The sequence below is a fragment of the Oryctolagus cuniculus genome, chromosome 8 (assembly GCF_051225735.1).
Source record: "Oryctolagus cuniculus isolate XC-2025 breed Fujian yellow rabbit chromosome 8, ASM5122573v1, whole genome shotgun sequence".
NCBI lineage: Eukaryota > Metazoa > Chordata > Mammalia > Lagomorpha > Leporidae > Oryctolagus > Oryctolagus cuniculus.
Genome location: NC_142874.1, coordinates 112,548,688 through 112,574,631, shown reverse-complemented (window position 1 = coordinate 112,574,631; position 25,944 = coordinate 112,548,688). Strand labels below are relative to the sequence as shown.

The 25,944-nt window shown below is 42.2% G+C and overlaps 1 protein-coding gene across 50 annotated transcripts in view; it reads right to left on the bottom strand.

The window, feature by feature from the left end:
- The window catches only part of SEC31A (SEC31 homolog A, COPII component), a 90,426-nt gene that overhangs the window by 51,479 nt on the left and 13,003 nt on the right, over positions 1-25,944 (bottom strand). For all 50 annotated transcript variants that reach the window (XM_008267663.5, XM_008267665.5, XM_008267667.5 and 47 more), the window contains exons 3-12: positions 25,677-25,800; positions 24,237-24,435; positions 21,241-21,336; positions 19,932-20,072; positions 17,285-17,427; positions 8,510-8,609; positions 4,484-4,645; positions 4,145-4,297; positions 2,354-2,587; positions 929-1,003 (exon numbers count right to left, since the gene is read on the bottom strand). In XM_008267663.5, the coding sequence (XP_008265885.3) occupies positions 929-1,003; positions 2,354-2,587; positions 4,145-4,297; positions 4,484-4,645; positions 8,510-8,609; positions 17,285-17,427; positions 19,932-20,072; positions 21,241-21,336; positions 24,237-24,435; positions 25,677-25,800 (1,427 nt within the window). The remainder of the gene's footprint in view (positions 1-928; positions 1,004-2,353; positions 2,588-4,144; positions 4,298-4,483; positions 4,646-8,509; positions 8,610-17,284; positions 17,428-19,931; positions 20,073-21,240; positions 21,337-24,236; positions 24,436-25,676; positions 25,801-25,944) is intronic.

Genomic DNA, 25,944 nt, shown 5'->3' with positions numbered 1-25,944 from the left:
TAAAGTAACTATAATTAATTTTTAAAAATATTTCTTCAGGTACTCACTATGGAAAGAACTGCTATTAGAAGTATTCTGACAATCAGATTCTATTTCCTCATTTTTTGCTATCAGGCATGCAGCAAAACTTTCATATTAATCTCTGGCAAACCTAAAAAAGTTACAGTGTCATGAAGTTTAGGCTAATAAATAGTTAAATATAAAAACTCTAAAAGAGTGAGCAAGGACACACAGCTACTAAGTAGCAGGGCTGTGATGCCATCCTAGGTCTGTCTGACATCAAAGGAGCACTGATCAGTGCCTAGAATGCAGAGTATGCAACCTGTACCAGGTATGAACAACATTTTCTGCAATGCTACAGATAGCTAATCAATTCCGAAGAACCACCAAAAGCTAATTACAAGCTACACACTAAGAGAATATAAAATATTGCCTCTAAGGCTTGCAAAGTCAAGATGCTTTTACTGATATTGATGCTATTGATGTCAGCATGATAGAATACTAAGCCCCCTTTCTAGAAGAATAATACAAAATTGCAATCTCATTTCCTCTTTTAAAAAAGGTAATCGTTTCATAATTTAAGATGTGGCAAACTTGAGCCTCCTTTCCTCTCTCCCCCAAGGCCGCTGGTTACTGAGCACGTTATTAAAACTCAGTGCTATTTCCAGTGTTTGCGGCTCACAGTGTCTTAACATTCAAGGTTTGATTATTCCTTACAAGTCTGAGTTGATCTGGTTCTGGCAGCTTCTAAATCCAAGTATAATGCTTAGTTCTGAATTTAACAATATGTATTTGAAACTTTGGCAACCAAACACAAATTCTTATTAAATGTTTATTGATTAGCTTGAGATAATCTGTCTAGAGTTTTATAAGAGTTTGACAGCTAAATATCTGTATAAGCACAGTCATTCAACCTTCCCGAGTTTACCTTCTTTCCGAGATCTTCTTTTCTGTATCCTAGAAGTTCAAGGTATTTTCCACGAGAATCATCCTCAAAGTTCACCTTTTAAAAAAAGACATAGCCTTAAAACAAAGGCCTAATTTAAAAGCCTTATTTTTATAAGAAATGACTAAATTCCAAGCAGAATTAGTAAAAAATATTTAAAATCTACCATATCATCTCGAAGATTTACTACTAGAATGAATCCAAAGGCCAGGTTTTTTAAAAATCTGTTATTTTTTTAATAATTAGTGTCACTGATAATTTACTGTAATTAAATAAAACTTACTTTAGAACTATTTTTGTAAATACAAACTAACTCATGCTCAAAGGTTATAAGAATGGAAAGCTCACACTACATGAAATGATCTGTCCCAAAACTCTTGCTCAAAATTAATACTTAACTACAAAACATAAAAATACATTCTACAATTTTAGAACTTAACCACATCCTTCTTTTCCCATTATCTTTAACTGGATCTACTAAAGATATTTAAATAGTCTGTGTTTGGGGCTGGCGCTGTGGCGCAGTGGGTTAATCCTCCACCTGCGCCACTGGCATCCCATGTGGGCGCCAGTTCTAGTCCCAGCTGCTCCTCTTCCAATCCAGCTCTCTGCTATGGCCTAGGAAAGCAGTGGAGGATGGCCCAAGTGCTTGGGCCCCTGCACCTGCATGGGAGACCAGGAGAAGCACCTGGCTCCTGGCTTTGGATCGGTGCAGCTCTGGTCGTTGAAGCCATTTGGAGAGTGAACCAACGAAGGGAAGACCTCTCTTTCTGTCTCTCCTTCTCACTGTCTGTAACTCTACCTCTCAAATAAATAAATAAAATCTTTAAAAAAATTAGTCTGCATCTGTATTATATTAACCTCTACGTTATAAATTTAAAATAGGTCTGTGGGCGAGCATTTGGAACAGTGGTGAAGATGCTGCTTAGGATGCTTGCATGCCATTCTAGAGTGCCTGGGTTCAAGCCCTGGCTCCACTGATTCCAGCTTCCCACTACTGCACACCCTGAGAGAAAGCAGGAGTTGGGTCTCTGCCATCCACACGGCAGACCTGAACTGAGTTTCAGGCTCCTGACTTCAGCCTAGCCCAGCCCTGTCTGTTTAGGCATTTGTGGAGTGAACCAGTGGATGGGAGATCTCTGTTTCTCTCTGCCTTCTAATTAAATAAATAAGTAAGAAAAAAACCCTTTAAAAGTACTTTATATTAGGCTTTTCAAAGTAGAGAGGGAAGAACTCTAGAAATAAGATATGCTGTGTGTTCTTTATATGGTTTCTTAAACTCTATCATGAATTCCTGAAATCATATTTTTCTTGTTGTTTCTTTAATAAAAAAGATAGGTTCAGAAATAAGGGGAAAAGTTAAATTTGCAGATAATGAAATAAAATGGTTTTAAATACCAATTTTACCTTCAAAAAGGACCACACATTTTTCTCAAACTCAGTCTGGGAAGCATCAATCTTTTTCTGGCAGTAATTGATAAATCCTTGTGACTGCACGACCTGCTGAAGTTGGTCTGATCGGCTGAGGAATTCCTTTTCTGTTACAACCTGACTGATGAAGACATGATGCTGCTGCTGCTGCTCAGGCCCCTGCTGAGCCTGCACTTTGACATTCTCAAAGGTAACCAGTTTGCCTCCAAACTATGAAAGAACAAATGAATAAAATCAGTTTTAAACACAAGGAGGTATAATTAAAACATGTGCTTACTGTAAACCTGCAAGGAAAGAACCATGACCTTAATTTATCAATTGCATACCCATTTGGATGAAATTAGCTGACACTCTCCCATGCTCCACAACCTGACCCCAGTCTTCAATGACTATTCTTCCTCTTTCACAACCCACAATCAATTATTCCCTAAGCTTCACAATTGCTCAGCCATTTGGTTTTACTACATATCCATTTTGGGATAACTAAGCCATTCATTAACTGAATGATCTAATGAGCTCTGCTCTTATAATCTAACCACCTCTTATCAGGCCGCACTTCCTAACACTGTTGCATTGGAAACTTATAAGTGTCCAACAGATGACTTTTGGGAGACATATTCAAACCACAGCTGAAACAATCAACAGAGTGAAAGAGCAGCCTACAGAATGGAAGAAAATATGTGCAAGCCATGCATATGATAATGGATTAATATCTAGAATATACAGGTTGAGTATTTCTTACCTGAAATGCTTGGGACCAGAGGTGTTTTGGATTTATTTTCCTATACATAATGAGATATCGTAGAGATGGGGCCGGTCGACCCATGAAATTTATGTTATGCTTCATATATACCTTATACATATAGCCTGAAGGTAATTTTCTACAATATTTTTAGTGCACTTGCATTTTGACAGCAATCTATCAGAGAATTTTTTCTTTAAATATTTATTTATTTGAAAGGCAGAGTTACGGGGGGGGGGGGGGGTGTCTTCCATCTGCTGATTCACTCCCCAAATGGCTGCAATGGCTGGAGCTGTGCCAATGTAAAGTCAGGAGTGAGGAGCTTCTTCTAGGTTTCCCACGTGGTTTCAGGGGCCCAAACACTTGGGCCATCTTCTACTGCTTTCCCAGGCCATTATCAGGGAGGTAGATCAAAGTAGAGCAGCCAGGACTTGAATGGGTGTCCATATAGGAAGTTAATGCCATAGGCGGAGGCTTCACCTACTATACCACAGTGCCGGCCCCTGTAAAGAATTCTTACAGGGCAGACAGACAGCGAGTTAAGCTGCTACTTGGGACACCAGCATCCCATACTAGAGTGCCTGGTTTGAATACCAGCTACTCAGAGTTTCCACTGTTTCCCACTAATGTGTCTGGGAGGCAGCAGATGATGGCCAAGACCTTGTGTTCCTGACATCCACACAGGAGACCTGGATGAGTTGCTGGCTCTTGGCTTCAGCCTGGCCCAGCCCCATTTGTTGTGGGCATTTGGGGAATGAACCAGTGATTGGAAGATTTTTCACTCTTTTTCTGTCACTCTGCCTTTCAAATAAATAAATCTTTGAAAAAAGATAGATTTTTTGCTATACATATTATCAAAATCAGAAAAAAAAAGAGTATACCCTTTTTCTGAGAAATCATTTTGAATGCTGAGAATTCCATATCACATCTCAGACTAAAACTTCTTTACTCTGCATCATCCTACAGTAATACTTCATTATGAAAAATCCTCTGTGCTATGGACCATAAAAACAAAATCCACCTACAGAAAAAGAGGCACCAACAGGCCTTCGGATCCACTTGGGCGGCTTCTTCAGAGGCAGCACTATACTGTGCTGAGCAGTCTGCTGTGGAATTTGTAATGGAGGAAGGGGCTGTCCTGTGCCAAAAGGATCCAGATTCCCAAAAGATGATGAAAGCTAAAAACACAGAAAGGGAAAATCTGAGAAGTACACAGATTATGTTGCATTTCTTCAAGGCATACCCAAGAAACTTTTAAAATCTAATTACCCAAGTAATCAGTATTATTGATCAGTAAATCATGATCAAAATAACTACACAGTTTTTTCAGGTGTTGTAATAAAAAATCATAATACTTCCATTACCTTATCAACTTGTTTCTGCCTCAAAGTATCTGTGCTCCCTCCCATGATAGAATAAACACTGATACGCCCATCAAACGAAGCAGCAGATAACACAGCAGGATTTCGGGGACACCACTGAATATCAAAGCACCATTGCGTGTTGGTGGGAAGTTCGTACAACACCTAGGCAAAAAAATCAGAAAAGAGCACAGTCATTTTAAAACAAAAATACCTGAATTGATATAGTCAACAAGTTCAGCTAACTTAAGCATTTTCTTCCAGAAAATGTCTTTAGTCAAGAAAAACAATAGTAAGCTATTTTTTTTAAGACTAAGAATGGTCCATTATGATGGTCTTTGATGATAACAGGAATGCTATTAACTTTTATTAATTTTCAACCAGATTTGAACTAGCACATCTTAAAAACTGAAGTTTTGGGGGCCAGTACATTGGTATAGCAGATAAAGCTGCCATGTTCAACACCAGCATCCCATAAGGGTGCCAGTTCAAGTCCTGGCTGTTCCACTTCTGATCCAGCTTCCCACTAAAGAGCCTGTGAAAGCAGCAGAGGATGGCTCAAATGCTTAGGTCCCTGCACCCAAGTGAGAGATCCAGAAGAAGCTCCTGGCTCCTGGCTTTGGATTGGCCCAGTTCAAGCCATTGTAGCTATTTGGGGAGTGAACCAGGGATGTAAGATCTCTCTTTCTCTCCATCTCTCACTCTATCTCTGCCTTTCAAATAAATAACAAAATACATCTTTTCTAAAAAATTGTTTTCTATATTTACTGAACGGCAGTAGTGTATGCATTTGAATGACCAGAAAACATAACAAAGTCAATTTGCTTAACTCTAAAAGAACCAATGGTTTCCTGTCCAACTGCTTTTGCCTGGTAAGATCAAAACAGTTATTATTGGGGCCGGCGCTGTGGTAAAGTGGGTTAAAGCCCAGGCCTGCAGCGCCAGCATCTCATATGGGTGCCAGTTCAAGTCCCAGCTGCTCCACTGTTGATCCAGCTCCCTACTAATGCGCCAGGGAAAGTAGTGGATGGTCCAAGTCCTGGGGTCCCTGCAACCATGTGGGAGACCCAAAAGAAGCTCTTGGCTCCTGTGTTTGGATTGGCTTAGCTCCAGCCAAAGCAGCCAGTGAACCAGCAGATGGAAAACCTCTCTCTCTCTCTGTGATTCTGTCTTTCAAATAAATAAAGTAAATCTTCAATTAAAAAAAGTATTAATTTTTTTTTTTTTTTTTTTTTTTTTTTTTTTTGACAGGCAGAGTGGACAGTGAGAGAGACAGAGAGAGAAAGGTCTTCCTTTTGCCGCTGGCTCACCCTCCAATGGCCGCCGCTGCAGCCGGCGCACCGCGCTGATCCTGGCAGGAGCCAGGAGCCAGGTGCTTTTCCTGGTCTCCCATGGGGTGCAGGGCCCAAGCACCTGGGCCATCCTCCACTGCACTCCCTGGCCATAGCAGAGAGCTGGCCTGGAAGAGGGGCAACCGGGACAGAATCCGGCGCCCCAACCGGGACTAGAACCCGGTGTGCCGGCGCCGCAAGGTGGAGGATTAGCCTATTGAGCCACGGCGCCGGCTCAAAAAAGTATTAATTATTTAAGTTATCTGAAGAAAATTTTTTTAAAGATTTAGTTATTTATTTGAAAATCTGAATTACACAGAGAGAGAAAGAGAGGCAGAGATAGAAGTCTTCCATCCTCTGGTTCACTCCCCAATTGAATGCCAACAGTTGGAGCTGTGCCGATTGAAAGCCAGGAGCCAGGAGCCAGGAGCTTCTTCCGGGTCTCCCACTTGAGTGCAGGGGCCCAAGGACTTGGGCCATCTTCTACTGCTTTCCCAGGCCATACCAGAGAGCTAGATCGGGAAGTGGAGCAGCCAGGACTTGAACCAGCACCCATATGTAAGATGCCGGCACTGCAGGCAGCGATTTTACCCACTATGCCACAGCGCCAGCCCCTTGAAGACCAAATTTTAAAAATCAATCTTTATTTGATTGTCATAGTTACAGAGATTTTCCATCTACTGGTTCACCTCCCATATGGCTGCAACAACTGGGACTGGGCCAGGCAAAAGCCAGGAGCCAGGAATGCCATCTGGGTCTCTCCTGTTGGTGGAAATGGCCCAGTCACTTGGAGTATCTTCTGCTGCTTTTCCCAGGCCATTAGCGAGAAGCTGGATTGGAAGTGAACAGCCAGGACACAAACCGGTGCCATATGGGATGCTGGCATCACAGGCAGTAGCTTCATCTGCTATGCTATAATACTAACCCTAAAATCAATCTTAAGAGAGAAGAACTCGCTGAGAATCTGGCTTTAAGTCAAGAGGGGAAATGTGTACACACCTCTCCTACTGGCACAGAATTCTAACAGAGCTCAGCATCTGAAGCCTTTTTTTTTTTTTTTTTTTTTTAAAGAAGAAAAAAAGACAATGGAAAAACTACAGAAGATGGCTGGTAGAAAATCTTTACAATATCATGATTGTAGCTAACTCAAATTTAGTGTGGTGATGCCTGCTATACATAGGAGTAAAAGTATAAGGCCTCAAGAAACAAGTCTGGGGCAGACAGACTAACCTAACAGTTCAGATGCCTGAATCTCACATTGGAGTACCCAGGTTCAATAAAGTCCTGGGTCCTGATTCCAGGTTCCTGCTAGTGTGGACCTGGGGAGGCAACAATGGTCACTCAAGTTATTGGATTCCTGCCACTCATGGAAAGATCTGGATTAAATTTCTGGCTCTTGCCTCTGGCCTTTGTGGGCCTTTGGGGAGCAAACCAGCCTAAAGGGCCCTCTCTTTGTATATCTGTCTCAAATAAATGAAAAGGAAAAAGAAGCCAGGAAAACTGGCTTCATGTGACATCTACAATGTTTTATTTTATAAGAAAAGATTTAGGTTAGACCTTGGGACATTCACACCTGTGACACAGCATCCCATATGGGTGCCAGTTTGAGTCCTGGCTGCTCCACATCTGATCCAGCTAATGGCCTGGGAAAGCAGTGAAGATGGCCCTACTGCTTGGACTCGTTACCCACATGGAAGACCTAGAAGAAGCTCCTGGCTTTGGCCAGGCCCAGCACCAGCCACTGTGGCCATCTGAGCAGTGAACCAGCTGATAGAAGATCTCTCCGTCTCTCCCTCTCTCTGTAACTGTGACTTACAAATAAATAAATAAATCCTTAAATATATATATATATAAATTATTTTATTGACTGTTTTTCTATTTAAACAGCTGGGTTTAAGATAATGTTCTTAATAAAATCTGCTGGATTAACATTTCGTACACATCTTTATGTACTTAAAACATATACTTAATTAATAAAATGCTTAAAGAATCCATATGGAGGTGGGCATCTAGACTAGACTAGTGATTAAAATGTCCTGGGGAATCTGAGCATGTTAATTGCTACCTGTTATGCAGGCAATCCATACTGGAGCAAAGGTTTGAGTCTCAGATGCTCCGCTTCTAATCCAACTCCCTGCTAATGCCCCTGTCTCCCTCACGGGAGACCCAGATAGAGTTCCTGGCTCCTGGTTTCGGGTTAGCCCAGCCCCAGCTGTTGAGGCCATTTGGGGAGTGAACCAGCAGACAGAGATTTCTCTTTCTTCCTCTCTGTAAGTGCCTTTAAGTACATAAATTAAATAAATAAAAAAAAATAAATAAGAAGGATTGCCTCACTCCATATTAGAGTACCTGTGGTCAATACCCAGCTCCAACTTCTGACTGCAGTATTCTTGCTAATGCAGATCCAGGGGAAGCAACAGCAATAGCTCAAGTAATTGGCCTCCTGCCACCCATTGTGAGAGACCTGAATTGGGTTCTCATCTCTCAGCTTTGACCCCTGGCCCAGGCAGAGATGTTTTGGGCATTTGGGAAGTGAAGTAGCAGATGGGAGATCTCTCTTTCTGCCTCTCAAATTAATTAACTGTTTTTTTTTTTTTTAATTAGAATCTATATGGAAAATTTTTTTAGAGTTCTTACAAATCACACAGAAATAAAATATACAAGTGGTATAAGGTTAAGAAACATTTCCTTCCCATACCTCTCCTGTGTTTGGGTTAGAGCAGAGAATCTTAGCATCTTTCCCACAGCTCAGTAACAATTCAGGATCTGCCATACTCCAAGCAATCGCCAAAATTCCTCTATGAAAAACACAAAGGGAGCAAGAAATTTTTAATTTTGAAAAAATCAAATCTCATATTATTTCAATCTAAGCTAACAGAGTATTACTTCAATCTTTCCACAAGGCAACTTGGTAATGTATCTGTTCTTTGGTTGTTACAGAGACACAAGATATCCAATATGGTGTATACTTTATGTCAGATTTATTTCATGTCTTTCTTCTTTTCTACATATATAAATGTATGGATATAGATAGATTTTGACCCTCTGAAAATTAATAGAAAAACAAATGCCCAACAATATGGTCTGTGTAACAGCAAATTAAAGCTATTTTGATGAAAAAGTACATAGATAAAAATTATTTGTAGAAATCTCACACAGTACTGATGACAAATGAAAAACTCCATCGAGGGGCGGTGTTGTGGCATAGTGGGTAAAGCCACTGCCTGCAGTGCCGGCATACCACATGGGTGCCAGTTTGAGTATGGGCTGCTCCACTTCTGATCTGGCTCCCTGCTAACATGCCTGGGAAAGCAGTAGAAGATGACTCAAGTCCTTGGGTCCCTACAGCCATGTGGGAGACGTGGGCTTCAGATCAGCCCCGTTCTGGCCATTGCGGCCATCTGGGGAGTGAACTAGTAGATGGAAGACCTCTCTCTCTCTCTTTCTCTGCCTCTCTGTAACTCTGCTTTTCAAATAAATAAGCAAATCTTAAAAAAAAGTTATCTAACTATATGTATAAATTATCAAAATGCCATACATATGTAAATTACATATGATAAAATGTTTTAACTATGAATAGGTAGGAAATTTTTCATATTTACATATTTACATATTTTTCTCTTTTTATTGATATTTTCTAGCTTTTTTAATAAGTCATTTTTATATAAACTTCTATTAGTTAAAAATTTAAAACTCTATCTCACAAAGAAGTATTAGATGTAAATTTCAAAGACTTGACTTCAGTTTCTTTGTGTTATAATAATTCTCAGATTCTTTTAAACTCCAGTATAAGCAAAGTAGTATTTTTCTGATAGTTCTGAAAACTCAGATTACCACAAAAAACTAAAACCTCCTGTACTATACCTTCCAAAGGAGGCCACTATTAACATTTTGGCTTTTTTATATTCATGCTTATGTTGTTCTGAGATCCTAGAAACTAGAATATACTTTAAAAAAAACTACAAAATACAATCAAGTTTGAGTATTTCTTAAAGCAAAGGGATGGGCAGTTGGCACAGTGGTTAAGCTGTTGCTCAGGCTGCCTGCCTTCCATATCAGAGTGCCTGGTTCAAATCCAAGTTCCTCCACTTCTGATCCAGCTTCCTGCTGATGGGCATCTTGGGAGGCAACAGGTGATGGCTCAAGTAATTGAGTCCTTTCCACTAATGCAGGAGAGCCAGACGCAGCTCTAGGCTCCTGGCTTCAGCCTGACCCAGCCCTGGCCGTCGCCGGTCTTTGAAGGGAGTGAACCTGTAGATGGAAGATCTATCACTGTCTGTCTCTGCCACTCTTCGCCTTTCAAATAAAATGAAAATAAATCATCTATTTACAAAAAGACCAACTAAACAAAATAAAACAAAATAAAAACTAAACAAAATAAAAACATAACAATTAAAGCCACTCATTTCTCCTGAAAACACTACAGTAGTTCCAAGCTGTATAGATTTTTACCTTTTAAAGTTCCAAAGTTAAAAAAAAAGTATCAACATCTGTGGTCTTTCTTTCCTCCAAAACTTGCTTTTAACTCAATCTTTTGGAATCAAGAAAATATGGTTCAAGAGAAAGATTCAATTTGTGTGAATAATATATTTTATTCCCAACATTCTATTTTTAAAAGTTCAAACATCTGTAAAAGTTACTTAACAGTGTGAAGTATACCTTTGTACCAATCACCTAGATTCCCTGATTTGGCCAGATTTAATTTATGTCTTTCTTCCTCTCTATATATACAAATTTAAGGACAGAGACAGACTTTGACCATCTGGGAATTAAAAGTTGCAGATATCATGACACATCACACCTACATTTATCTCCTCGGGTATAAACATTCTCTACACAACCACCACACAATTACATATTCAAATATTTATTATCTATTTGCAATACTATTTTAAAAATGTAATCCATATTCAAATTTCACCAACTATATCAATAATGTACTTTGTAAGTTCTCCCCTCACCATACATGTCAATAATTTCAAGACATCTCGAGTGACTTTTAGGGGAAGGGCACTGCAGTACAGTGGATTCTGCCACTATTTGCCACACCAGTATCCCGTATCAGAGTGTCAAGTGAGCCCCAGCTGCTCCACTTCCAATCCAGCTTCCTATTAATGCACTGGGAAGGCAGCAGATGATTGCCCAAGTGCTTGGGTTCCTGCCACCCACATGGGAGACCCAAATTGAGTTGCAGTCTCCTGGCTTAGGCCTGGCCCAGCCAAGGCTGCTGTGGCCATTCAGGGAATGAACCAGCAGATGGAAGATCTGTCTGTCTCTTTCAAAATAAATGAATAATTCTTTAAAAAAAAAAAGACTTTGAACAAAATTTATTTCACATGACCCCTCAGAGAACTTATGAGGTACTTTAAAAATATCACAGAGGCCGGCGCCGCGGCTCACTAGGCTAATCCTCTGCCTAGCGGCGCCGGCACACCGGGTTCTAGTCCCGGTCGGGGCGCCGGATTCTGTCCCGGTTGCCCCTCTTCCAGGCCAGCCCTCTGCTGTGGCCCGGGAGTGCAGTGGAGGATGGCCCAGGTGCTTGGGCCCTGCACCCAATGGGAGACCAGGAAAAGCACCTGGCTCCTGGCTCCTGGCTCCTGCCATCGGATCAGCGCGGTGTGCCGGCCACAGCACGCCGGCCGCGGCGGCCATTGGAGGGTGAACCAACGGCAAAGGAAGACCTTTCTTTCTCTCTGTCTCTCTCTCTCACTGTCCACTCTGCCTGTCAAAAAAAAAAAAAAAAAAAAATCACAGAATTGTAGTACTGGAACTGTTTCATTTATCAGGCAAAGAAAACTGAGAACTAAAGAAGTTGATTTGCTCCTGGCAGCCAGCATAGCACCTTGCTAAACTATGACCACTTCTTAGTAGTAAAGTGTTGTGTTAAGATTCTGAACTAGGGCCAGTGCTGTGGTGCAGTGGGTTAAACCACGGCCTGCAGCACTGGCATCCCATACAGGCGCTGGTTCAAATCCCAGCTGCTCTCCTTACAATCCAGCTCCCTGGCAATATGCCTCCAAAAGCAGCAGAGGATGGCCTAAGTCCTTGAGTCCCTGCCACCCACGTGGAAGACCTAAATGAAGTTCCTGGCTCCTAGCTTTGGATGGGCACAGCTCTGGCTATTGCAGCAATTTAGGGAGTGAACCAGTGGATGGAAGATCTATCTGTCTTTCCCTCTCTCTCCCTCTATAACTCTGCCTTTCAAATAAATAAATACATCTTTCAAAAAAGATCCTGAACTCTGGGATCAGACTGGGTTAGAAACCAGCATGTAGCCGGTGCCGCGGCTCACTAGGCTAATCCTCTGCCTTGCGGCGCCGGCACACCAGGTTCTAGTCCCAGTCGGGGCGCCGGATTCTGTCCCGGTTGCCCCTCTTCCAGGCCAGCTCTCTGCTGTGGCCAGGGAGTATAGTGGAGGATGGCTCAAGTGCTTGGGCCCTGCACCCCATGGGAGACCAGGATAAGTACCTGGCTCCTGCCATCGGATCAGCGCAGTGCGCTGGCCACAACGCGCCAGTTGCAGTGGCCATTGGAGGGTGAACCAACGGCAAAGGAAGACCTTTCTCTCTGTCTCTCTCTCTCACTGTCCACTCTGTCTGTCAAAAAAAGAAACCAGCAACCAGCATGTGACTTTGGGCAAGTTTTATTGAGCTTCAACTTCCAATCTAGAAAATGGACTAATAATAATATTTACACAATAAAGTTATTAAGAGGATTGATCAAGCTAATATGTACAGTGCTTGTATATTTTACATGTTATGTTGGTGCTGGTTGTCTTCTCACTATACTCTAAGCTCCCCTCTGTTTTGTTGCTAGATCTTAGTTCAGTTCCTGGTACAGAGTAGATGATCAATAAGCATTTGCTGAGTGAATGAACACAACCTTAAATAATACGGGGAAAGTTTTTATTTTAATTTTTTTTTTTTTTTATTTTTATTTTTTGACAGGCAGAGTGGACAGTGAGAGAGAGAGACAGAGAGAAAGGTCTTCCTTTGCCGTTGGTTCACCCTCCAATGGCCGCCGCGGCCGGCGCGCTGCGGCCGGCGCACCGCGCTGATCCGATGGCAGGAGCCAGGAGCCAGGTGCTTTTCCTGGTCTCCCATGGGGTGCAGGGCCCAAGCACCTGGGCCATCCTCCACTGCACTCCCTGGCCACAGCAGAGGGCTGGCCTGGAAGAGGGGCAACCGGGACAGAATCCGGCGCCCCGACCGGGACTAGAACCCGGTGTGCCGGCGCCGCTAGGCGGAGGATTAGCCTAGTGAGCCGCAGCGCCGGCCTAATTTATTTATTGATTTATTTGCTTATTTGAGAGGTAGAGTAACAGAGAGAGCAAGAGACAGAGAGACAGGTTCTTTTATCCACTAGTTCACTCCCCAAATGGGCACAATGGCCAGAGCTGAGCCGATCTGAAGACAGGAGGCAAGAGCCTCTTTCCAGGTCTCCCACATGGGTACAGAGGCCAAAGCATTTGGGCCATCTTCTACTGCTTTCCCAGATACATTAACAGAGAGCTGGATTGGACGAGGAGCAGCCAAACTCTATCTGGTACCCGATGAGCTACTGGCACCACAGGCGGCAGCTTTACCCGTTATGACACAGTGCCAGCCATTGAAAAAAAACTTTTATATGCCTCAAAATCATCTCTTCCTTACTAAAAATTGATTGAGCATAACTGTAACAGGATTAAATTTTGACTAGGCTCTTTTCTTCTTTATAAGAAATTCAAGGGGCTGGTGCTGTGCCGTAGCGGGTAAAGCCGCCGCCTGCAGTGCCAGCATCCTATATGGGCCCTGGTTGCTCCACTTCCGATCCAGCTATCTGAAATGGCCTGGGAAAGCAGGAGAAGATGGCCCAAGTCTTTGGGCCCTTGCACCAATGTGGAAGACCCAGAAGAAGCACCTGGCTTTTGGCTTTGGATCAGGGCAGCACTGGCCAGTTGGGGAGTGAACCAGTGGAAGGAAGACCTTTCTTTCTCTCTCTCTGCCTCTCCTTCTCTCTCTGTGTAACTCTTTCAAGTAAATAAACAAATCTAAAAAAAAAAAAAAAAAAAAAAGATATTCGAGGAAAGATGACAAACTCAGGGCCAGCATTGTGGCACAGCAGGTTAAGCCACGGCCTGACTCCAGAATCTCACGTGGGCACCCATGGGAGTTCCAGCTGCTCCACTTCAATCAAGCTCCCTGCTAACATGCCTAAGAAAGCAGTGGAGGATGACCAAGTTACTTGGGCCACTGTGCTCATGTGGATGTGTTAGGTAGGAAGTCAGATACGAGCTTATGTGTGTGTGTGACATAAAGGCCTAAAGAGTTGACATCTAGGTCCAGCATATGCATCTCAAAGTCATCCCGATAACGTTTCAGGGGCAGCCCAGTATTTGCATCCTGCCCAGCCCCCTTCTACCAGATAACCTGCCAGGTGGGGGTCCCTGCCCCTTCTGCCTGATAATTTTCCAGATGGCAGCCCAGCATCTGCACTTCAAATGCACCCAGCCTCTTCTACCCGATAACCATCCTTCCTCTAAGACTCCTCTAAGGCAGGGTGACGCCTGATAACTCCAGGGGGAAAACTCAGAAAGTTTTTCTAGTTACATCCAAGAAGTCCTTTGTTCCAAGAGGAGCAGAGGTGAGAAGACAAAGACCCATCCCCTTAAAAACCACCCCCTCCACCTCAGCCGGACCGCACACTCAGCCCTCTGCCTCTCTGCTGAGCCGCCCACCTGGCCTGCCCAGGTGTATTCACCACTCAACCATGTAATCTCACTCTCCCCTAGTCTGGGCGACTGGGCACTCTCTCTCAGGTTCTGTCTGGAGGGGTGCCCATCATTCTTACGGATGTCCCTTCCCTAATAAGCCTTGCTATTGTATTTTCCACTGCTCTCTGTCTCACGCCTGAATTCTTTCTTGCGCGAAGACAAGAACCTTGCCATTCACCAGTAACAGATGGAGTTTCAGGCTCTTGGTTTCTGCCTGACCTAGCTCTGGCCATTGAGGCCATTTATGGGGGGTGAACCAGCAGAAGGAAGATCTCTCTCTCCCTTTCTCTGTAAATCTGACATTCAATTATAAATAAAATTTTTTTAAAAAAGAAAGATAAAAAATATTAAGAATCATTAAGACTTCTTCATATGCAAATAGACTATATGGAGATAAAAGGGTTTTAAAGCTTTGGGGTGTGTGTGTGTGCTGTCACACAGTGGGTAAAGCCACCACCTGCAGTGCTGGCATCTCATATGAGTGCCAATTCAAGTCCCAGCTGCTCCACTTCTGATCCAGCTCTCTACTATAGCCTTTCCCAGGCCATAGCAGAGAGCTGGATTGGAAGTGGAGCAGCCAGGACTCGAACTGGCCCACTTCTGATCCAGCTCCCTGATGACAGACTGGGAAAACAGCCGAAGATGGCTAAGTACTTGGGTCTGTGCACCTACATGGGAGATCCAGACAGAGTTTCAGGCCCTTGGCATTGGTGTGACCCAGCTGACTGCTGTGATCACTTGGGGAGTAAACCCGAAGATGGAAGATCTCTCTGTCTCTTCCTCTAACTCTGCCTTCAAATAAATAAGTAAATCTTCAAAGAAAGGAAAAAAAAAAAAGAATTGTTTCTATTGAATAAATATGCCTATGTTCTCTGGGCACCTAACTATCAGCGAAAGGAAATGTGTAAAATCACTAAATTCAACGATACTAACATGAGAAAAACTGAAAACTGGCCAGTGTTGTGGCATAGTGGGTATGTGCTGGCATCCCATAAGAGCACCAGTTTGAGTCTTGGCTACTCCACTTCCAATCCAGCTCTCTATTAATGGCCTGGGAAAAGTAGTGGAAGATGGCTCAAGTGTCTGGGCCCCTGCCACCTACATCAGATACTGAGAAGCTGGCCTAGCCCTGGCTGTAATGGCCATTTGGGGAGTGAACTGGGAATGGAAGATCTCTCTGTCTCTTCTTCCAAGTCTTTCAATTAAATACAATCCTAAACAAAAAACAAACAAAAACCACTAAAAACAGAATGAATCACCTACTTTTTACAGAATGTTTAATTTTAAATTAAAATAAGGGCTGGTGCCATGGTGTATGGGTAAAGCCACCGCCTACAGTGCAGGCATCCCATAGGGCACCGGTTCGAGACTGGCTGTTCCACTTCCAATCCAGCTCTCTGCTATGGCCTGAGAAAGCAGTGGAAGACGGCCCAAGTCCTTGGCCCCCTGCACCCACGTGGGAGACTTGGACGAAGCTCCTGGATCTTGGCTTTAGATCGGCACGACTTGGACTGCTGGTGCCATTTGATGAGTGAACCAGTGGATGGAAGACACCCCCCCCCCCCTTCTGCCTCTCCTTCTCTCTGTGTGTAATTCTGACTTATAAATAAATAAATAAATCTTTAAAAAAATAAAATAAAAATTGGCCGGCGCCGCGGCTCACTAGGCTAATCCTCCGCCTAGCGGCGCCGGCACACCGGGTTCTAGTCCCGGTTGGGGTGCCGGATTCTGTCCCGGTTGCCCCTCTTCCAGGCCAGCTCTCTGTTGTGGCCAGGGAGTGCAGTGGAGGATGGCCCAGGTGCTTGGGCCCTGCACCCAATGGGAGACCAGGAAAAGCACCTGGCTCCTGGCTCCTGCCATTGGATCAGCGCGGTGCGCCGGCCGCAGCGCGCCGGCCGCGGCGGCCATTGGAGGGTGAACCAACGGCAAAGGAAGACCTTTCTCTCTGTCTCTCTCTCTCACTGTCCACTCTGCCTGTCAAAAAAAAAAAAAAAAAAAAACAACTTAGAAATAAAAGTTGAAATGCTTCCTGGCAACAAATGTTATAGAAGACTCATCTTGATTAAGTATGATGGACCCTAATAAAATGAAATATTTTAATAAATTCCAAGGCTTGTCCCCAAGTGCTACAGCAAACTAGATATTTGATCTATTATTAATTGAAATAAGTAGTAGAAAAATCCTTTAACAAACGATGTATGCTACAGTATGATCAGGTTACCAATTTTTGGTACAGAAAGCAGGATGACTACTGTTCAAAATAAAAACAGGAGCAGGCATTTGGCTGCGTGGATAAGCCACTAGTGACGATGCTCATGTTCCATGGTGTAGAACCTGGGTTCAACACCAGGCTCTGGCTCCTGATCCGGCTTCCCGCTAATGCACACCCTTGGAGGCAGTGTCAATGGTTCAAGTAATCGGATTCCAGACACCTGTGTAGGAGACTTGGCCTGAGTTCCTAGTTCCCAGCTTCAGCCCAGTCCCAATCATTGTGCACATCTGGAGTGTGAACCAGTGAACAGGAGCTATTTGTCTCTGTATCTTTCTCTCTCTGACTTTAAATAAATTTTTAAACTTAAAATAAAAATATTTACACTACTTTTTAACAAGTTAGAGACAAAGTAGACTCGCTAATTTTAAAAAATTATCTGACAATTCAAAATAATAAGTAGATATGTTTTTAAGAAACTAATCAAGTTTCTTGGAACAGTAACACGATACCTAGTATGGTTTTCCAGAACACGTAGTGGGGAAGAGGCAAACCGCAGATCCCACATCTGGATCACTGGTAATCTGTCATCCTCAGAGGCAAGGACCATCTGAGTAGCAATATCAGGATGCCACGCCAACCCAGAGCAATGCATCTGCGACAGTTAGAGCTCATGTTTTATTAATCACGTTACGTTATGAGAAACAAAAATGGAAACTGTGGATTGCTTCTATTTTAACAAACAACGTACAAAATCAGTTTAGGCTTAGTTTTTTAAAAACTTAAAACGATTAAATTTTATTAAACAGTGGTCTTAAAAGTAAAATGAATGCTTTCAATTCATCTAGCTATTTGATATATAGAAAATCAAAATGGGCCACAATAATTTTTTTTAAAGATTTATTTTTTGAAAGGCAGAGCAGAGAGAGAGAGAGAGAGAGAGTGAGAAGCCTTCCATCCACTGGTTCACTCCCTAGATGGCCACAACAGCCGGAACTGCACCTATCTGAAACTGGGAGCCAGGAGTTTCCTCCAGTTCTCCCACATGGGTACAGGGGCCCAAGCACTTGGGCCATCTACTGCTGCTTTCCCAGGTCATAGCAGAAAGCTGGATTGGAAATGGAGCAGCTGGGACGTGAACCAGTGACTATATGGGATGCTGGCAATTCAGGTGGTGGCTTTACCTACTATGCCACAGCATCAGTCCTCACAATATTTTTTTATCAAAAATTTGAGTTTCAGTGCCAAAATTGTAACTAGAGGGGCCTGCATGTGGTACAGCAGGTTAAACCATTGTTTGCAATGCTGGCATCCCATATTGCTTTGAGTCCCAGGTGGCCTGCTTCCAATTCAGATCCCTGCTAATGTGCCTGGGAAGGCAGTACAAGATAACCCAAGTGTGTGGGAGACTTATAGAGTTCTGGGCCCCTGACTTCGGCCTGGCCTGGATCTGGCTGATGCTGCCATTTGGGGAGTGAAGCAGCAGATGGAAGCTCTCTGTCGCTGTCTTTCCATCTCTCTCTGTCGCTCTTTCAAATAATAAATAAATAATTTAAAAAAATTAAAAAAAAAGAGAAATACAAATTTAAAATACTTTCAGAAAAATGAAAATAACAAATTTTAAGAAAAAACTTTATACTTTTTTTCTACTTTATTAGTAAAATAAAGGGAAAATGTCTTAAGCAACAACTAACAAATATTCATATGGGATAAATCAGTATTATTACTGAAAATTAACTGGAATTACAGATATTACTAAATGTTTAAGATAAGTAAAATGCTTATTGTATTATTTTATTCCACTGAAAATTCTGTTTTAAAACTGATTCATTTAGGGGCTGGCGTTATGGTGTAGTGGTTAAGGCCACCCCATATGGGTGCCAGTTTGAATCCCAGATGCTCCATTTCCAATCTAGCTCTCTGCTGTGGCCTGGGAAAGCAGTAGAAGATGGCCCAAGTACTTGGGCCCCTGCACCTGCGTGGGAGACCAGGAGGAAGCTCCTGGCTCCTAGCTTCAGACTGGCCCAGCTCCAGTGGTTACAGCCATTTAGGGAGTAACCAGCAGATGGAAGACCTCTCTCTCTTTCTGCTTCTACTTATCTGTAACTCTATCTTTCAAATAAGTAAATAAATAACTCATTTGTTTGAAAAACAATACTCTGGGGAAGGCGCTGTGGCGTAATGGGTAAAGCTGCGGCCTGCAGTGCCAGCATCCCATATGGACGCTGGTTCGAGACCCGGCTGCTCCACTTCCTATCCAGCTCTCTGCTATGGCCTAGGAAAGCAGTGGAAGGTGGCCCAAGTCCTTCGGCCCCTGCACCCGCATGGGAGACCCAGAAGAAGTTCCTGGCTCCTGGCTTTGGATCGGCTCAGCTGTGGCCACCTCAGCCAATTGGGTAGTGAACCAGCAGATGGAAGACCTCTTTCTCTCTCTGTGTAACTCTTTCAAATAAATAAATACATCTTTAAAAAAAAGTACTCTGGAGAAAGTCTTTTTAAAGTTTTTTTGTTGTTATTGTCTTACAATTATGTATGTATATATGTATTCTTTGAGATAGGCAAACTTGTTTCAGAAAATGTAAAACTACCAATGTAATTAAAAAGAAAGAAATAAGAGCTCTAAATTTTGTCTTAATTATTTTATAGCACTTGAACATGTACAAATTTAAGGACTCTGCAAAGGCTCAGAATTTAATGTGCTCTACAGCAGAGTCTACTGAGGAAACAACAGAAAGTCACTAGCTCACTTTAGCAGGACCTAACCAGAAGAGATAAAGGAAGGAGTTTGGAAATTTCAAGTTTGCAGTAATAAAAATTTCCAATGGGGAATATGTATACATTCTGGGAGAAGCTACAGATGAATTAAAAAGTTACTGCAAGGCTTTGAAACAGCTAGCAAAACAAACCAATCAATGTAACTTGAAACAAGCCTTTTGATTAATCAATCTCTCTTCATCATTAATAATATCCAACATGATTTATTGGGACTCTTGTTATTTTCCCTAAGGGAGATAAAAACATTCCTTGCAACATGAGTGATCAATGAAAAGACAAGATTTGAATTTATAGAAATCTGACTGGTTGCCAACTCTGACAAATGATAGAGAATACTTCCTGCAGAACTGCAACATGTTCATCACACATCAGATAGTTACTTACCCTGTTACTGTGATCACTGACTTTGATGATCGGTTCATTTTTCCTAAGATCCCACACTGTTGCACGGCCACTAGGACTGGCTGATGCTAATATATGCTGAACTTGTCTGTTCCATGCAATGCAGCTGACATCTTCTGGGGGCTACAAGAATAAACTATTACAAACCATTTCTCAATGATAATAAAATTTAATTATGAAATGGATCCTTAATTTAAAAAATAATTATTTAAAAACCTGACCCACTCAATTTATAAATTTGCTTTACATTTCTACATTTTCATCATGTATAGCAATACTGTTTTTTTTTTTTTTTTTTTTTGACAGGCAGAGTGGACAGTGAGAGAGAGAGACCGAGAGAGAAAGGTCTTCCTTTGCCGTTGGTTCACCCTCCAATGGCCGCCGCTGCAGCCGGCGCACCGCGCTGATCCTGGCAGGAGCCAGGAGCCAGGTGCTTTTCCTGGTCTCCCATGGGGTGCAGGGCCCAAGCACCTGGGCCATCCTCCACTGCACTCCCTGGCCATAGCAGAGAGCTGGCCTGGAAGAGGGGCAACCGGGACAGAATCCGGCGCCCCAACCGGGACTAGAACCCGGTGTGCCGGCGCCGCAAGGTGGAGGATTAGCCTATTGAGCCACGGCGCCGGCAGCAATACTGTTTATAGCACAGGTATATGCCACTTCACGTATGTTATCTTTTTTAATATTATCTCACTCAACAAGCATTTATTGAGCTGCTATAAATCAAGTATTGTTTATTTTGCAATAACTGCAAGATAGATCACAGTCACATAGTAGGAACTGGTGAATGAGACAACGAGGCAGAGAAAAAAGTATAGCCTGGAATATTAGAAAAAAATCTTTATAAATGTTAGGCCAAGTGTTATCATGATGAGATCTCCCATTATGTTGGGGCCAGTTACAATGGCTAGGGTGTCTTTAGGTAAGAAAGTCCAGGAAGAACTGGGGAAGACTGTTTTTACGCAACTTAATGAAAACACATCAGAAAAGAAACTGAGTGTTTTTTTTCTTTTTTAAATTAAGGTAGCAGGCAGTGGAGTAACAATCATAAAAAGACCAAAAATTACGCTGTATCTAAGAAAACTATTAAGAATCTTTGACTACTTGCTACTACAGTATGTCTGGTAGCATATGATAGTGCTGAATAAATATAAACCAGAGAAGAACTCACCAATACTTTAAACAAAGTATTAATACAATGGCATTTAACAACAATTTGTGTGAAAACATTTAAAACTGAAATAATTAACTACTTTGAGCTCTTTTGCTTATATTCATCAAAATCATACAATACCTGTGTTTTGGCTCCTGGTGTCATGGGAGCTGCAAAATTATTTAGATCCCAAATGTAGATTTCAGATTCATTAGCACCAGAGGCTACAAGATTAGTCTGCAAAAAGAAATCATTCATAACTAAACATAACTTATGAATGTTGAGAACTCAGAATAACAGTTCAGAGCTGGAAAGATGTTAGTTTCACACATACAATTTTTTTTATTTAACTGAAAAAAAACACATTTGCATTTGCATGCATTCCTATGTAGCTATACTTAACATTTCTTCACATTTTAATTAGGTTTTTAGAGAAACATAGTCTATAACTATTTAACTAAAAAGAAGTAGGGAAGCCAGCTTTGTGGCATTGTGGGTAAAGCCGCCACCTGCAACACTGGCATCTCAATATCCCAATATGGGCTCCTTGTTCCTATCCCCACTGCTCCACTTCTGATCCAGCTCCCTGCTAATGTGCCTGGGAAAGCAGCAGAAGATGGCCCCTGGTCCCCTGCTATCCATGTGGGAGACCCAGCTGAAGCTTCTGGCTTTGGCCTAGCCCAGCCCTGGCCATTGCAGCCATCTTAAGAGTGAACCAGCAGAAGGAAGACCTTTCTCTCTTTGTCTCTCCCTTTCTCTGTAACTCTGACTTTCAAACAAAATAAATAAATCTTTAAAAATAAAAAAAGGTCTACTAACAACAAACTAGTTTCAATGGATGACATCATAAAAAGAACAATTACATGAATAAATTTTGAAACAATCATTTAACCACATGGGGATTATTGTTTGTGGCTTCCCAGCAATCCTTAAAAAAAATCTTATTCTGGGAGACAAATAAAGGTCACATTTACTGCTTTCAGAAACAGCTGAGGGGCTGGCGCTGTGGTGTAGTAGGTTAAGCCTTGTCTGCAGCACCAGAATCCCATATGGGTGGGGATTTGTGTCCCAGTTGCACCTCTTCCAATCCTGCTCCCTGCCAATGGCCTGGGAAAGCAGTGGAAGATGGTCCAAGTGCTTGGGTCTCTGCACCCACATGGGAGACCTGGAAGAAGCTCCCAGCTCCTGGCTTCAGATCAGCCCAAGTCCAGCCATTGCGGCCATTTGGGGAGTGAACTGGCAGATGGAAGACCTCTCTCTCTCTCTCTGTAATTCTCTCAAATAAATTAAATCTTAAAAAAAAAAAAAAAAAAAAAAAAAAAACAGCTGAATACTAAAAGTATGACATCTTTCTTAGGACACCTTTAAGCCAGCTTTCAGAGTTGGACTACAGAGGGATAGTGGTACCTGGTCTTAAATCTTCACATTTTTCTAGTTCATTTACATGTAATCTTGTTCCAGGCAGCAATAATTCTAAGTTATCACTGTTACATGCCTTTAGGGTCAAAAAGACCCTAAAACTGTTGCAGCCAGTTGGATAGTCAACCAGCAGATGGACAATCTCTCTCTCTCTCTCTCTCTGCCTCTCCTTTTCTCTCTAACTCTTGCAAGTAAATAACTAAATAATCTTTAAAAAAAAAAAAAGGAAAAACCTTCTATGCCACAGTGCTGGCCCAGGCTCTATTTCTATATCCTCAGGTTCTATGCATAACACAAGAAAAATAGCTATTTAAAACTTTTTTATTATTATTTATTTGAGAGGTAGAGTTACAAACAGTGAGAGGGAGAGACAGAGAGAAAGGTCTTCCCTCCACTGGTTCACTCCCCAGATAGCCGCAATGGGCGGAGCTGCACTGATCCGAAGCTAGGAGCCAGGTGCTTCTTCCTGGTCTCCCATGCGGACGCAGGGGCCGAAGCACTTGGGCCATCATCCACTGCTTACCCAGGCCACAGCAGAGAGCTGGATTGGAAGAGGGGCAGCCAGGACTAGAACCACGCTCATATGGGATGCCGGTGCCACAGGTGGAGGATTAACCTATTGCCCCACGGTGCCAGCCCCTTAAAACTTTCTTAATATGCTATCCATTTTTCTGCTTATTACAATCTAGAATTTTATTAACTCAAGATCTTTGCTAACCTATGCATTTATGTAATTAATATTCAATAATATTTATGAAGGCAACAGAAGTAAGAATCCTAACAGCCTATTTTTTTTTTTAATTTTTTTTATTTTGACAGGAGTTATAGCCGGGACAGAATCCAGCCCCCCAACCAGGACTAGAACCTGGCACCCATATAGGATGCCGGCGCCGCAGGCAGAGGATTAGCCAAGTGAGCCACGTGCCGGCCCCTTAACTGCCTATTTGTTAAATTTGTATTACATTCATATAATTTCTAATTATTTCATAGGGTAGTGATCTTTTTTTTTGACAGGCAGAGTGGACAGTGAGAGAGAGACAGAGAGAAAGGTCTTCCTTTTGCTGTTGGTTCACCCACCAATGGCCGCCACGGCCGGCGTGCTGCGGTCGGCGTACCGCGCTGATCCGAAGGCAGGAGCCAGGTACTTATCCTGGTCTCCCATGGGGTGCAGGACCCAAGCACTTGGGCCATCCTCCACTGCCTTCCTGGGCCACAGCAGAGAGCTGGACTGGAAGAGGGGCAACCAGGACAGAATCCTGCACCCCAACAGGGACTAGAACCCGGTGTGCCAGTGCCGCAAGGCAGAGGATTAGCCTAGTGAGCCGCGGCACCGGCCTGCAAACTTTCTTAATTAACAAAGTGAACTAACCCAGACAAAATACCACCACCCTAATGCTGACCTATCACAGACTTTAAAAGGCAAGATTTCCAACTCATAGTACTGCTAATGTTTAAAAAAGGTCCAGTCCAATGGTCTGATACCTCCAGACTTCTAGAAACAAACCTATTAGCCTGTTCCCTTCCATGGAGTTAATCATTTTCACCCTTATCCTAACTCTGAACCCACCAATCGTCACAAATGTACTCACTCATCAACCTGCATGTGGACACATATTGTGGCTTTCAAATTCATGACTGAGTCATAGTAGATTCATATACTTATCTGAAATGAGCAGTGTATATTTTCAGATTTATGAATACATGTAACAAAGTCTAACCTGGAAGTTGTTCACATCCAAGGCTCTCACTGGGCCAGTGTGCTTGTCATTCTGGGCAATCACAACCTCCTTGTTTCCAGCTATAATTTTAGAAGGATCATAAAGAATAATATTTCCATTTTCACCACCTGCAATCAGAACTCCAGAGACTTCTCCTTTGGAATCCATCTTATGTGGCCCCCAAATTAACTTGTGGTACCTTTAGGAGAAAATGAGTAAAATAATTAATTGCTGAAGTCAAAGAAATACTGATAGAATCTGAAACTATATACTGGATTTTTAATGCTCTCATCAATACTCCAAAAAATGCTTTCCCTCCAATCTGGTAACTGCACAAGTTTGATGAAATGTCACTTTATTTTTTATTTATCCAGAGGAAAAACTGTAGGGGCAGTGTACCATAGCAAAGCATACTTTAGTTGTCTACCATAAGACCGGTTGGAGAACAGCTTCTCCACTCATCTTACTTAGCAAAATAAACACATTCTGTTTGACTCCAGAAGTGGTCACTAACAAGTGGTCTGTTGAACAATAAAGGTGAAATTTTCTAAGAAAAATAATGTTTTCTGACAGTAGAAAAGCAACACCAAAATTATGTCTACTGTGACTAGTACCCCCAAAGGTAGTGCACAAGAAAATCCTAGTCTGGCATGGAGATGAAATACCAAGGTGGTATGCACATATCTGATGAGAAAGGGTTTTAACTAGAAACACTGAGGTTATCTGGGGCTCACATGAGATTGAGGGCTCTGCAAAGTATGAGAGATAGTCCCATGACATCCCATGATATGAGCTGCATTCTGTTAGCTAAGGTACAACCTCTTCAAAACCTGTTAAGATATTAAGGCAGTGAAGTTTATGTTATCACTCAAATGAAAAGTATCCTTTCTCTGTACTCTATTAGGGCACAAGTACTTAAATAGGATTATCCAAATATCTACTGTATCATAAATTGTATCAACAAAATCCTCTGCGAAATGAATTTCTAAATACAGATCAGTACAAAGGAGAAAACAAAAATAACCTGCCATTCAGAGATAGTCATTTATTAGTACTGTGATGAACATACTTATTTCAGGTGAGCAGCACATATTTTCAGAACTATGAAGAAATGTCAAAGTCCAACCTAGAAACTGGTCACCTATCTTTTTTTAATAAACAAGTGACACAGAGGAGATAGAAAAAGCAACCAAGTAAAGAAAATACTAGAAACTATGGCCTCCCCTTTCTATCCTATCAATAACAGCAAGCAAAAAATAGTCAATATAACATATAAACACTTCTTTACTTCCTTAAAAATCTACTTATATACTTTCTCACAATATATTTCATGTCACTGATGATTTATCTTGCAGTTTCTAATGATGACATAATTATACCAAAAATAGACACCAACCACAACATGTAAATAATCGTATGAATTTAAGCTGAACCTCATACCTGTGAGAAGAAGAGAAAGTAGCACAAGATTTCATATCCAAGGATGGATCAGAAAGGTCTAATTCAAATATCTCAAGGGAAGCATTGGTACTAAATGTTGCATCCAATTGCTGGGCAGATGTTCCTATAGAAAATACATTTACAGTAACCACATATGCAAATTAGAAAGCACAGAGAAAATTATACAAAATAAAAATCAAAAGCATGATTTTTAATTATCTTGCTCATGAATGCCACATGAGAGGCTGAAATCTCAGCACATATGCCA